This window comes from Primulina eburnea, chromosome 12 (genome assembly GCF_022965805.1).
Source record: "Primulina eburnea isolate SZY01 chromosome 12, ASM2296580v1, whole genome shotgun sequence".
Lineage (NCBI taxonomy): Eukaryota > Viridiplantae > Streptophyta > Magnoliopsida > Lamiales > Gesneriaceae > Primulina > Primulina eburnea.
In genome coordinates this window covers 2,519,880-2,534,869 of record NC_133112.1, presented here as the reverse complement: position 1 = coordinate 2,534,869, position 14,990 = coordinate 2,519,880, and the positions used below count along the sequence as shown (strand labels likewise).

At 32.0% G+C, this 14,990-nt stretch overlaps 1 protein-coding gene and 1 pseudogene across 1 annotated transcript; both read left to right on the top strand.

The window, feature by feature from the left end:
- Positions 1–310: 310 nt before the first annotated feature.
- Positions 311–6,464, top strand: LOC140808190 (beta-galactosidase 16-like). Its single transcript, XM_073165249.1, has 19 exons — positions 311–710; positions 996–1,091; positions 1,249–1,361; positions 1,772–1,841; positions 1,961–2,053; positions 2,311–2,454; positions 2,533–2,627; positions 2,739–2,847; positions 2,929–3,013; positions 3,123–3,244; positions 3,556–3,720; positions 3,864–4,045; positions 4,210–4,298; positions 4,399–4,508; positions 4,604–4,708; positions 4,793–4,897; positions 5,006–5,151; positions 5,479–5,637; positions 5,899–6,464. Exons 1-18 carry the CDS (start codon positions 546–548, stop codon positions 5,591–5,593), a joined length of 2,109 nt encoding a protein of 702 aa, XP_073021350.1. The 5' UTR covers positions 311–545; the 3' UTR covers positions 5,594–5,637; positions 5,899–6,464.
- Positions 6,465–7,079: 615 nt separating this feature from the next.
- On the top strand, positions 7,080–12,443 carry LOC140808203 (SWI/SNF complex subunit SWI3C-like; annotated as a pseudogene).
- Positions 12,444–14,990: the final 2,547 nt, after the last annotated feature.

Genomic DNA, 14,990 nt, shown 5'->3' with positions numbered 1-14,990 from the left:
TCATGCAGGTACACAAGGTTTTCTTGTTTGAAATTAATAATTTTAAGGTGGCAAGATTTGTTGTGTAGCTCATCATCTGTGACATAATTACATAAAATGACGCTTCTGAATGTAAATGAAAACAATTTCGTCACCATGAAACAAACTTCGACGCATCAATTAATTGCTTCAACAAAATTTTCAGTGCAAATTTTCTTGATGACAATTTTCTCTTGTCGTTGAAGTTAACAACTTCTTTGCTTCCAAGTTTTTTTTTATTATTATTATTATTTATTTGCACACAAAAACTCACACGCACCGCTGTGTAATCTGCTTATCAAGAAAGTTTTGATTCGGTGATTGCATGAAAAAGGAATTATATAAATATCCTTTTTTAAAAAATTAAAGCAATTGTATTTAATTAAATTTCCAGAATCCAGATATGAGTTATTGATGAGTAAGTAAAGAGGAAAGGGTATATGTATATATATATATATATGAATCTTGCTGTCTGAACATAATTTCAGAGGTGGGGTGTTTTTTGCAAAAAAAAAAAAAAGGTCAAAATGGGTTGGAGATTGTGGTGGTTCGGGTTGTTCGCGGCGATAGCAGCGGTGATCGGTGGCGGGAGTGGCGGTGAAGTTACATATGATGGGAGGTCTTTGATTGTTGATGGGGAGAGGAAGCTTTTGTTTTCAGGCTCAATTCATTATCCAAGAAGTACTCCTGATGTATGTTTTTTTCCCTCTGCACATTAATCTTTCGTTTGTGTTTTCTTGTTGTTGGTGTCTTGGAAATAACATTGATTTGTTTTATATAACAACAAAACATACATATGTTGTGGCTGTAAACACAACACCTGGTGATGTGTATTTTTGTACGAGATGATCAGTTAATTATCTGATGGACTTCACACAGTGTTAGATAAAATTGTCATATAAAACGAGATGATCATTGATTATCTCGTGTGACAGCGGATCCAAATCCGAGAAATATAATATAATTTGGTTGTACAGATGTGGCCAACTCTAATTTCTAAGGCCAAAGAAGGAGGACTCGATGTAATTGATACTTACGTTTTTTGGAACCTCCACGAGCCCCGACAACGAGAGGTGACAAAATTATATTTTATATAATTATATTTATTTTGCAACTTTGTATTTTACCATGTGTGAATATAACAAGTATTTATTACAAAGTTACTAAATAATTTATCATAAAATCAATTTACACAATCTTGATTAATTAGTTTTTATGTGGGATTTTCAGTATGATTTCAGTGGAAGACGCGATATAGTGAGATTTATAAAGGAAGTACAAGCTCAAGGCCTCTATGTTTGCCTTCGGATTGGACCCTTCATCGAGAGTGAATGGTCTTATGGGTAACTATTTTCTTAAAAAATAATAAAATTAGGATGATAGAACGATTTAAACTATTGAAAATCAAAATTTTTTGTGCAAATTTTATGATACAACTTGATTCAATGCATATGAAACAGAGTGTTCTAAAAGGAGGATCGCCTAACGTAATATATAGAAATTTTTTTTTTAAAGAAAATGTTTGATATGTTTTGAAATCAATTTATATTGTATAAAGAAGAAGCGTATACCATTTATTTTGAATTATTGGATAAATACAAGAGAAACAAGAAAAATTAGATATTCATGTCTAAACGTCTAGTCGATAAGCGGTAAGTGATTGTCCGTGTATCGTCTACTATTTTTTAGAACACTTGTCTCAACCGTAACACTTGATCTAAAGGGAACAATGACATTTTGCGTTTTTTTGCAGAGGCCTGCCATTTTGGCTGCATGACGAGGTCCCTCAAATTGTATACAGATCCCATAACGAAGCCTTCGAGGTATAATTCATCACATTTTTTAAAATTAATTTTTCATTCGGATTTTCCTATTTTTAATAATTTATTTATATAAAATAAATTCTTATGCTTCGTAATTCTCGTGCTATTGTCCATTGCAGCGTCACATGGAAAGCTTCACAAAAAAAATAGTGACCTTATTAAAGTCCGAAGAATTATTTGCTTCCCAAGGAGGCCCAATTATCTTATCTCAGGTGAAACTTTTTTCCTTCATCACCCATTCATTTCTTTATTTTTAATATATTTATAACATAAATTAATATGTATTTTTTCAGTGGAAATTTAATTTAATATAATATATTGGAGTGTTCTAATTTTTTTAAAATAGATTTATATATTTAATTCAAAATTAGTAAATAATTAAAATTTAAAAATATTATTTTATACTTCAAATATCATCATTGAGGAAAAACTATAATAATAATAATAATATTAATAAATAAATATGCAGATCGAGAATGAGTACCAAAATGTTGAGAAAGCTTTTCATGAAAATGGGCCTCCATATGTTCTATGGGCCGCCTCAATGGCTGTAGGCCTCAACACTGGTGTGCCATGGGTTATGTGCAAACAAGATGATGCTCCTGATCCAGTGGTAAAAGCCCAATACCCTTTACCTCTCTTTCAATTTCAAATTGGTGCTAGATTGGCTCAATCTCTATATAATCTGCAGATTAATGCGTGCAATGGGATGAAATGCGGGGAAACGTTTGTAGGACCTAATTCACCAAACAAGCCAGCTATTTGGACAGAAAACTGGACACATTTGTAAGATTTTAATGAGAAATATAACTTCTCTTGCTCCTCCTATGATCGACCTTGATGCAACTTGACTTGTTCATTTTTCACTTGTTATTTTTTGCATATGTGATCGAAAAGCTACGACATATACGGGAACATCACGAAAATAAGATCAGCAGAGGACATCGCATATCATACCACCCTGTTCATAATAAAAAAGAAAGGGAGCTTCATAAACTATTACATGGTATATATATACATAACAATTAAAATCATATTTATACACTTGTATGTGTTACTTATGGGTATTTTTGTTTATATTTTTTAGTATCACGGGGGGACGAATTTCGGGAGGACGGCTGCTGCATTCATTATAACCCAATATTATGATCAAGCTCCATTGGACGAGTATGGTACGCTACACAAACACACACAGAGACACGCACATAGTCATTAAATTTTCAGCTTATGACGATATAAGAAAAAAATGAAGTGAAAATGTTAAACAAATTTTTTTTTTAGGTCTCATTAGGCAGCCAAAATGGGGTCATCTGAAAGAGTTACATGCTGCCTTGAAGATGTGCTCACACAATTTGCTTTATGGATTACAATCTAATTTCACTTTAGGTGGTGAGCTACAAGAAGTAAGGATATATATATATATATATATAAAGTTCTTCTATATTCTTGTTTTAGCTATAAGTTTAATAATTAGAGGGGTTTTTTTTACTATGAATTAAGTGATAATTAAAGGAATTTTACATTGTTAATTTTTCGTATATGATTTCAATTAAAAATAGAAACACAGAGTTTAACATTAGGTCATTAAATTATTATAAAATTGTTAAATTTTAGATGGTAAAATTTAAACTTTTTAAAAAAATTATAAATAGATTTTATTTAATTATGTATGTGGAATTCATTTTTATTAGCTGTTTGTTTCATTTAAAAACAGGCTTATGTATACCATCAAGATTCAGGAGAATGTGCAGCATTTCTTGTAAACAAAGATGCTTCGAAAGAAGCAAAGGTCCAATTCCTAAATGTATCATACAAGTTGCCTCCTAAATCAATCAGCATCTTACCAGATTGCAAAACCGTAGCATTTAATACAGCAAAGGTATGCACCAAAACCTGCAGGTTACTCCGCATCTAATCTTCTCAATATTATAGCTCGTTAGCAGCTCGAATTGGGCTCTTGTTTTTTTTTTTTATCACTCAAACTTGACTTGGCTCGTGTGAACCCATGATCTTATGTCACAGGTAAGCACCGCGTCTAGCACAAGATTGACGCAACCAGCAGTGAAGTTACACTCAGCAAAGGAATGGCAAGAATCCAAAGAAGTCATTCCCGTATATGATGGAACTGCGATAAGGTCCAGTACATTGTTTGAGCAAATGGAGACGACACGAGATGCGTCTGATTATCTGTGGTACACAACCAGGTTAAGTTGTTTACTTTCCCGATCCAGGACCAGAATTGTGATATTGTGCATGGAATACATTTGATGATCTTTTTCGTACTATTAGTTAGGGTCAAAGTTAGCTTGGTTTTTTCAGAACCACTGCACTTTGACTGTTTTCGTAACATATAACGTTGCTGCCTCAGTTATTGGGTGTCCAAGAACACGACGTCCATGCTTAGCGTTACATCCCGTGGACATGTTCTGCGAGCATTCGTCAATGGAAAATTTGTGGGTAAGATACCGTTTTAAGTACTTGTACTCATGCAGTCATGCTGATGTAATAATTTATATGTTTAGAAAAATTATATGATAACAATGTATATATTTTTTAGGTTCTAAACATGGGTTTTTTAGAAATCCGAGTTTTACATTACGTATCAGTGTCCCTTTTACCCGTGGAGAGAACAACATCTCATTGCTCAGCAATATGGTTGGCTTACCGGTACTACTCTAATCTCTTACATCTATCTTTTTCTGATAGTATTATGAAGTATATTATTTCTCTCGGGCAAAGTATATTAACTTGTAACGCGATAGGATTCGGGGCCATATATGGAGCGTAGAGCAGCTGGATTGCAAAATGTGAGCATTCAAATAAATGAAGAAGTGCAGAATGTAACCAACTATAAATGGGGATATCAGGTAAATTATTTTCATGCATATTACGCATAAGTTTTTGCTGTAAAAGATGCTGAAATTCAGTTTCATTCAATAACATTTAAATAGATCGGATTAGTTGGAGAAAGGTTGCAGTTTTACTTAGGAGAAGATGCAAGCAGCGCAAAATGGTTCGATTTCAATCCCTCGCGTCAGCCACTTACTTGGTATAAGGTAAGATCGATTTACTCGATCGTGTAAAGTTTTTGTAACTTTAACTAAGTATTAAAAAATGGTCTCTTTTTTCTTGATAAAAAGACGGTTTCTTGATATTTTTTTTAGTCCAAATTCGACGCACCCAAGGGTACTGATCCAGTGGTGGTAAATCTTGGTTCAATGGGGAAAGGTGAAACATGGGTGAACGGCCAAAGTATCGGTAGGTACTGGATATCCTTTCGCACACCAGATGGCTCGCCTTCACAGATACGGTACGCCAACTTGTATTGTTAGTGAGATGTTGATTTATATGTCATCCAATTTCACTCGATCCACTATATTTATTATTATTATTATTATTATTATTATTATTTTTGGCCGTTTTAGTTTTTTTTTCCTCGATGTGACGCGATTTGATATTAATACAGTAATGAAGAAAAATATTAAAATTATCAAAAATCAAAAAATACAAGACAAAAACTGAAATTTGATAAATATTTAGATGATAAAAAAAACATACTTAACCCAAAATACATATCCTTCAATTTTAATATCAGAAAATATGTGCATTTCTTTGTGTTTTTAACTCGTGATTTCAGGTATCATATACCAAGATCCTTCCTCAAACCAACGAATAACCAAATAGTGTTGTTCGAAGAAGAAACTGGCAATCCACTTGAAGTATCGGTAGAGACAGTATCGAAAGCTAGTTAAGATGATGGCAAGCATCGTACGACAGTAAACCGATTGGGGAGAAGGTAACGTTATGTTTTCCGAGATTTGAGCCACTCATATATGTGTGAGTATATATACAAAATTTTGATATATCGTCTACTTTCATGTTTATTGAAGTGACACTCATATATTGGATGTGATAAAATATATCCAAATTGTACATTTAATAAGTTAGTGTCATCACATTGATGAACACAGAGGTAGACACAATGGGTAGACAATATATCAAAATTGTGTGTGTATATTGTTTACTTTATAAAATTTATTTGATTTGTCTTTATCAGGCTGGCACTGGGAGATGCATGTATACTGATTTCGGCCACAGACAAGGAGTTTTCAGAGTGGTTCTAAATTTCATGAGATATGCACTGTTAACATTTAGCAACACAATCGTGCTTATACTGTTATATCTTACTTTACACCCTCGTTATTTAAGCTCGAGTGTTTCCTTTTCAAATGCGTATGAATTTGTTAATAATATCTTCGATGATCAAAGTATATTCTAACAAAAAAAAGGAAGGATTTGTTGAACCATTTCAACTTCATTGGCCCCCCAAAAAATTTTAAAAAAAATTTTAGTATATAGCGACGGGTTTAACCAAACCGTCGCCGATCTAGATCGGCGACGGTTATTGTCAAAACCGTCGCTATATTGCGACGGTTATTGTAAAAACCGTACGTTAGGAAACGTACGGTTGATGTTTTGTTCAATGTAACCCGTAGAATTTTTGTCTTTTCCCTTTTAAATTTTTGTTTGTCTTTTGTAAGCGGCCCCCCAGTGTCGAAATCCTAGATCCGCCCCTGGCCATTTTCCCACATCTTCACTCTTTGTCCATCAACTACAGTATTGACAAATATAATTATAATTTATTGATCCATTTTTTCAATTAAAATTTAAAATATATCCATAGAACTATATCAGACTCAACGTTTTTGGCCTCGAACATGATAACCAAGAAATTGTGAAGAAAAGCATTTGACTGATAACAGGGGTGCAATCGACCTGCATCGACTCAAAAAATTTCAATTCGACTCGACTCAAGTATTAATTTTCGAGTTCGAGCTCGACTCGATAGTGTATCGAGTTACTTGAATTCGATCTCGGAAAACTCGATTTCAAAAATTTTAAAATTGTTTTTAAATTTTTAAATATATATATATATATATATATATATATATATATATATATAAATGAAAAAAGACGAGATTTGGCCTCATGTTCTGTTTTTGTTTTTTATTTTTTTAATTAATTATTTCAAATTACAGTTTAATCTTTCGTCATTTTCTACAATTATGACATAGCCATCTGTTATAATTGACTAGTTTTCATAATTATGACATGAACTTCGTTTATATAAAAATCAAATTAATTATAAAATATTTATACAAACACGCAATGTCCGTAGAATACGAATCTATATATATATTTGCACATGTTCTATTTACTTAAAGTCGAGGGGTCAAATTGAATTTTTTACTTTCTCCACGGATGGAATGAGATGCATGCTCCTCCCCCCGTCCCATTTCTCCCTCTGCGTCTCATCACTCTCACACACTTCACACACTGAAATCTCCGCCCGCCACCTCACCAAACCCCATAGACCCCACAAACCTTTCATTCTTCCCTAAAAAACCCTCCTAATATTTCTCTCAGATTTCCGCGTCAGCAATGCCAGCTTCCTCCGCTCGTAACTCTCTATAAAGATTCCTTCTTCCTCTGTAACGATATCTGTGCTTTCACAGTGCTTGCCTGTTAGTTAAACTCGAAATTAACGAGATTTATGGTTTCTTTGGTTTATTTTAAAAGGGTTCTTGACGTTGAGCTAAAACCTTAGAGGATGATGTGCATAACAGCAGTTTGTTAAATTGAATAGGTAATTTTGGATTTTTTTTCGTGCGTGGAAGTTCATCTTCTGGGAGCTTCGGTGAAAATGAAGCTGAATCTGTTAAGTTTTGTGAATTTTGACGGCATAAGCGGAGACCCATTTGTTCAAAGTTGCCAAAAAATGTTGTCTAGTGTACGTTATTTTAAGCGCGCATTTGCCATCATGGAATGTGATTCGTTATGTGTTACGAAATATATAATGCCCTTTACTCTTCTGATTGATTGTCATTGAAGTGAAAAAGATTTAATAGCAGCGCTTCATTCTCTTATCCTTTTGTTGTTTGCCTATGTTTAAGAGGCCAGGGCAAGGTGGAGCAAGCGGAAGAGGGAATACGCAGCTGCTCGGAATTATAAATTAAAATAGTCTTTTAACTCGTATGCATTTGAGGATAGTGAGAACGACGATGACCCCGACGTGGATCCACTGCCAAGCCACCTGGACACTGAATATGACCCTCATAGTCAAAATGCAGATAGAATCACCCATATGTCACCAGAGAAAGGTATCAAAAAATTGGGAAAATGTGGATTGAGAATTTGTTAATTCCCTGTTGCAATTAAGAGCGTGGTGATCAGGCTCCACTTGTCCGTGTTTGAAATTTTGGAAGCAGAAAGGACTGCAAGAAAGGGAGAAAGGAGAGTTGGTGTGATAGCAGCACTGGAGAACATTTCTTATGGGCAACTGCAGGCACTATCATCCATTTCACGGGACAATCCAGTTTCATCAGGGGTCCCCATTGAGGAGACTGCAAGCGGGAGTGAGGATGGGTCATATGTGATCACACCACCTCGCATTGCTCCAGGCAGTGGAGTTATTAAAAGGCTTGGGAGTGCAAGTCCTGTCCATGCTGTGCCAGTACATTCAGGTTGTTCACTTTGTCTTATCTAACTCGATTCTATAATGTTTTTAGGAAGATGGTGCATGACTGAGCTTATAAGCACATCAAAACAGTTCATGATCTTTACAAAAAATGTTTGGTAAAAAGGTGTAGAGGAGCTTAAAAGATTATAAAATAAGCTGAATGATAGTAATATGCTACTTGAAAAAAAAAATTGGTTTTCCTGGCTTATTTTTTAAAATCTTATTTTAATAATTTAAAGGACTACAATAAAATCTCGAAATAATTTATAATATGCCATATGTATCTTCTCATATTTCATCTGCACAAAAACTCTATCTTTTTTCGTCTTATCATCTTAAGTTTTCTTTCAGTATTTTATTATTATTCACATTAATTTTTTATAAATTTTTCATGTAATTGTTCACATGTTAAATAAATCATCACAATTATTTTTGTTAATTTTACTTGAATAAATTAAAGATAACATTGACAGTTTACTGTATTTTTATTTACTAAAAAAAATAATCCATTCATTATTTTCTTATCCATTTAACTTTTTTTAAGATTTAGATTGCTTGCTAGTTTTAAATCATTTGCATTATTTTCATAAAACAACTTTGAAATACAAGAGCTTACAAGCTATTTAAAATAAGCTTAAAGAAATTGATAAAATTATGTGAATGGTTACTTGAATTCATGTTCAGTTAAAAGCACTGCAAAATCTATTTCAATTGATAGCACTTTGTTAAAACGGGCCAACTTATTCTTAAAGGTACTTATGCACTTCGAAGTGTTCCTTTTTTGTGATCCTCTTCATTGAAGTAATCCAGATGTTGTACATGTTGCACTACTCTAAGATTTGGAAAAGGGGGTGTGTACTCATCCGCGTTCTAATTTTGTTCCTTTTCGTGAGCAGATTGGTTTTCACCAAACTCAGTGCATAGATTGGAGAGACAAGTGGTGCAACACTTTTTCTCTGGGAGGTCTGCAGAACATACTCCTGCAAAATATATGGCGATTCGGAATTTTATCGTTGCAAACTATCAGGAGAACCCAGAAAAACACCTATCAGTAGTTGACTGCCAGGGGCTATTAAATGATACAAGTATAGACGATTTAACTCTAATTGTTAGGTTTCTAAATCATTGGGGAATTATCAACTATTGTGCAATTCCTCCTAAGCATGACATGCAGAAGGATGAAACCTATTTATGCGAGTACTTAAACCTTGAACTTTGTTCGCCTTCAACTGCTTTGAAATCTATAGATAGCTTGATCCTGTTTGAAAAACCTAAATGTAGCCTTAAGGATACTGATATTTGTCCAGAACTTGCATTTCAGCATGACGAGGATTTTGATTTTGACAGTAGTATCCGAGAACAATTATCTGTGAGTCAGTGCAATTGTTGTTCTCGGTATATTTCTATGGTGTATTATCAGTCGGTGAAGAAGGTAACTGGAATAAAATTGTGGAGCACGTTGGCTCCAAGTCAAAAGCACAGTGCATCCTTCATTTTGTCCGTCTGCCTTTAAATGATGCACCTCTAGCAAGTATTGGTGTTCTGAGCACATCCGGTGTATCAAAGTTTTAATGCGTCGCGATGGTCGTGGAAAATCAGATGCAAATTCATACAGTGGATGCTATAAACTGAATATGATTTTTGTGCATCAAGGAAGTTCTACGAAATCACATCTGACATTTCCATTATGATGAAGGAAACAGCCCGCGAGGTGGTGATTTTGAAAGAAAATTCCCTTTTAAAAATATCGGTAATCCAGTAATGTGTCTGGTAGGTTGTTTCTCCTAGAATTCATACTTTTATATGTTTTTCGTAACAATCCTTTCTCTCATTTCCAGTAATCTTTGTCGACATTTCCATTGTTTTTATTTGCACTTTTGAAAGGTTCCTATGGTTCTTAAATTTCCTTTTGTTGAACAAATAATATTGTATTCACACAGCACTCATGCTAGCCTGCAAAACTTTTCCTAACTCCCTCTGCCACTTCTATGATAGGATTAAGATGAATATACCGGGATGCTTTACTTCCCCTTGTTTCGATCATGTTTCGGCAGAACTCGACGAGATTCTCATATTATAAATGTATGTTAGGTTTCGGCAGAAAATTAGTTCTGTTATTTTTTATGCCACCATGATTCAATTTGAGTTCCTCTTTTTCTTATTTTTGCATTTGTCCTGATTCAAACACAGCATCTGACATTTTTAAAGTATCAATGTCTTCTTCTTCAGTACTTTTCATGGAACTTCTCCCTACCCATTCTTATAAATTGGATCTGATGCTGTTTCCAGTGGCCTTTTTGGCTTCTGCTCTAGGGCCAGAGTGGCTGCTGCCTGCGCCCACAAATCCTTGGCAGAACTATCTAAGGATGGTGCCATGGAAGGGAGTCCACATGGAGATATCACAAATAGCAAAAAAAAAAGTACTTTTTAATTATACAAGTAGTCTACTTTCTTCTGTTAATCTCACTAATGGCCTTCTCTGAAGATCCTTTGAGCGGACAAGATGCTGAAGGTATTCCATTATCTGCTGAAAAAGTGCTAGCTGCTGCAAATTATGGTCTTTCTGCTTCGGCTTTGAAGGCAAAACTTTTTGCTGATCATGAAAGTGTGACATCCAGCTGTTATCTGCTAATATTATAAATCATCAGGTACTGGTTGGCTCAAATTGTGTAGCATTTTTAGAATTAGTTTATCCTCGTATTTCTCTACTCATTTAGGTATTGAAACGATTTGATAAATTGAATTAAGTCGTTTTTTTGACAATTGAGCATTTTATTTTTTCCTTTCTTTCTTTTCTTCGCTGTAGAAAAACTTACAAACAGGATCTAAATTGAGTGGTGGTGTTGTCTCTGTGTAATGGTACTGGTTTTAAATATTTTCTTTAGTGTATTGAGACAAAAAGTAAAACATGTTTGATCACATAAATGTATTAAAGATGATTTCAGGATACTGTTTAATTTTCTGAACCCAATTACAGTAATCTTTTGTTTCATTTAGAACATGTAACTTTAGTGTTTTCCCGTGTCAACCAAAACTCGATCAGAATTATTAAAAGCAACTTAAAACATTCTTGGATGTGAATTAGGTTTTAATTCTCTCACCATACATTAGTAAACAAACCACCTAGTTCGTGAATAGGAACTAGTCCCTGATCAGTACAGTTCATCATACGATTCATGCTGGCCTCTATTGGCTCATTTTGTGGCCATTGACCAATGGGTATGTGAGATGGTAAACCAAGTATTGATTTCTCCTGCACTTATTCATTACATTTACATACATGTTTCTTATGCTTGGTGCGCGTAAAATGGCATCTATATATGGGATATGGCCAAGTTTATTACACTTCGAATTCTCTCTGTTCTTTCAGTTGAAGAGATTAGAGCTGAAGTTGAAGCAATTTGCGGAAGCAGAGATATTATTAATGAGAGAGTATGAACAGATGGAAAGGACACGGCAGAGGATTGCTGCAGAGCGGTCTCTGGTAATGTCAGCTCAATTTGGAGCAACAGTCATATCTCAAACTGTGGGCCTACCTGCAGTTGGTTCTGCCATCTTAAACGGAAATAGTATGCTACAAATTCGAGGAACTGAACAGCCCTTAGTTTCACGGTATCACAATAATCAACCATTATATCCACATCTGTCACCCATGCAGCTACAGGGCATTTATGGGATCGGACCAAGGGTGCCCGTTTCATCTATTCAAGCATCATCATCTGGTTCTGATATTATGTTTGATCCGTCATCGAATTCTCTGTCTTCTCCTGCTCATCAAATGCTTGGATCGTTATCTGGGACTAAATCTGGTCTATCATAAATTAAAGTGATGCATAGGCTGGGATAGGTTTGCTCACTTCGTTTGTGCGACATGAAAAGAGCGAAATCATCAAGTTCCCATTGAAATAGAATGGACACAAAGAAAAGCAATTGCCATTTGTTGGTGCTGCCGACTCCCGTACTGGCTTCCCATGAGAGTTGGCTGTAAAAAATCCCTAAATATTCCATAATTATATTAATGAAACTCCAAAAAAATCGAGACATCGGTATTATTTAAAAATTATATACTACATAATTTTGTTCTTGAAAATATTGTGGAAATCACTCAAAATTTATTCTTCCCAATAGTCTTTTCCATTTTTTTCATGATCAACGTTTTTACCGCGTAATCTGGTTGTCGTGATTATTCGTCCCAATGTTCTTGAAAATATTGTGGAGATTTTTAGATTTGACAAGATTTAATTTTTTTTCATCCACAAATATAGCAAGTTTAAAAAAAATTCTTCATAATATATATATATATATATATATATATATATATATATATATATATATTATATACCTATAAAAATGTGGAGAGTAGAAAAGTTTTCTCATTGTGAATGGACATTATTACCTTTCACATATTTACTTGTTTTCATTATTAGGTAAAATATGTGGTAATTTCGCATTTAGTCTATTAATTAATAATTAATCACATTTTATGGTTATGATTTTGTGATTTTGACTTTCTTCCCTTATCTTTTTTCATTCTAATAATATTTAATTAAGTCATATTTCGTTTAAAAAATTTATTTCATTACATATATACATATAAATGTATGGATAGAAAATTTTTCTAATTATTGTAAATAAAGTTGAGTTATATTCATATGTTAATTTATATGTGCCAAATAAGTCATCTCCATGTTTTTAAATGTTTGAGCTATTTTTCAAAAAAAAAAAACATACTATTAAATTTACTTAATATTAATATCAAGTACTTTTTCCTTTAATAACTTTCTTGGACTTTCATTTAAATTTTAAATTAAATTAATTATGTTATTTATTGTTCTATTTCACTATAATTTGAATTCATTCAATAAATTATTAAAAATAAATTTTAATATAATTAGATTTAAAAAAATCAAAAAATTATATATATGAAGGACTAATGATAAAATATCTATTTTATTTTTAATAATTCATTAAATGAATTCAAATGATAGTGAAATAGATTTAAAAAAAGCTTCAAAAAATTATATATATGTAGGATTCATGATAAAGTATCTGAGTGCTTTGAACGAAGAGTCATTCAAATAAATTCTAAATTAAATATTGACAAATGAAAAAATTAAAAATTAAAATAATCAATATTACTTTTAAATTAAATAAAAAAATTTGAATTGAAAATAAAATTATATTTAATCAAAATTTTAAATTTATTTTGTCAAACTATTAATTAATAAATGCATGAACAAATATAATATTATAAATCTAAATTTAATTGTGAATTTGAATAATATTAATAAAAAATTAATAAATTTAAATAAGAAGTACCTATAAAAGTATGGACAAATGAATCGTTCATCCACATACATCGAATTATATGATGCTAGAAAAATATTGTTGTACAATTGCTAAAATGAGAAAGAAATATGTAGAAAATCAATCAATTTTTTCATTAGTTTTTTTCCCACTAATTTTGATAATAAATAAAATTAATTGAATGATTAATTGTTTTAATGACTCTCATAGATTCTATTTTATTTAAGTTTCCTCATATTTATATATTATCAAATAGTACTCAATCATAACAATAATATCATGACATTTTATTTGTATTTGTAGAGTTATTTACATACCAGTAATTAATGACAATTATATTGACAAAAATGTAAGCACACATTAAATTAAAAAAAAATCAATAAACACTTAATTTGAAAATAAAAATAAAAATTTGAGCTTATTCACAAATGTTATCACAATTGATACTTTTTCAACTTATTTTTCTAAAAAAAAAAATCAATGACGACATTAATTATATATAATAAATAAAAAATAGAGTCAAATGGTACATAGATAAAATTATTATGAAATTGTTTTAAAAAATGACACAAATGAATCAAAAAGAGTAAGAGCAAGATATTCCTACAAATAATTATTAGTATAATGTTAACATAACTAAATTGGAAGTTATGTTGGTGTAGCGTAAGTGTCTTATGAGGTCTCGCGAATTTTTATATGTGAGACGAGTCGACCCTACTGATATTCAAAATAAAAAGTAATACTTTTAAAATAAAACTTAAAATGAAAAATTATTGTCACATGTTCTTAATTATTCCAAATTATAAGTAAGTACTATTTTAGATTTTCAAGATATAATTTTTACATTTTAGGAACATATTTATCAATTAATTGATGTAATGAGTAGAAAAATATCAACATCATATACTAAAATGTTTTCTTCACTCTTATATTGCTTAATTAATTAAAATATATTCATATAATTCTATTTACACTTTTATATTGCTTAATCAATTCAAATCATTTCACATCATTGTATTTGTATTGTTATTTTAGTTCGATTTAGTACTTAATCTGATAGATCATTATTTCAAATTCTATAATTTGTTTGGATATATTTTTTCCGAACGAAATGTTTTTTGATGGATTTAACCACGTTATGCAAAGATTAAAAATATTTTTACTATTAATTTATTTTTTAGTTAGTTAGAATATGAGTTCACGTACGAATGCACTTGCTTTTTTGCTAGTTTAACTTAAAAACACGCACAAAGTATATATATGTTTGTCGGTAACAAAAATATATACCGGAAAAATAAGTTTCTAATGTTAAAACTAAAAGA

Excerpts from the sequence above, each read along its gene's own strand:
- LOC140808190 (XM_073165249.1), top strand. The coding sequence starts at position 546 with ATGGGTTGGAGATTGTGGTGGTTCGGGTTGTTCGCGGCGATAGCAGCG. Across the intron at positions 3,721-3,863 it reads TAGCATTTAATACAGCAAAG|GTAAGCACCGCGTCTAGCAC; the intron begins GTATGCACCAAA and ends CTTATGTCACAG. Across the intron at positions 4,509-4,603 it reads GCAATATGGTTGGCTTACCG|GATTCGGGGCCATATATGGA; the intron begins GTACTACTCTAA and ends GTAACGCGATAG.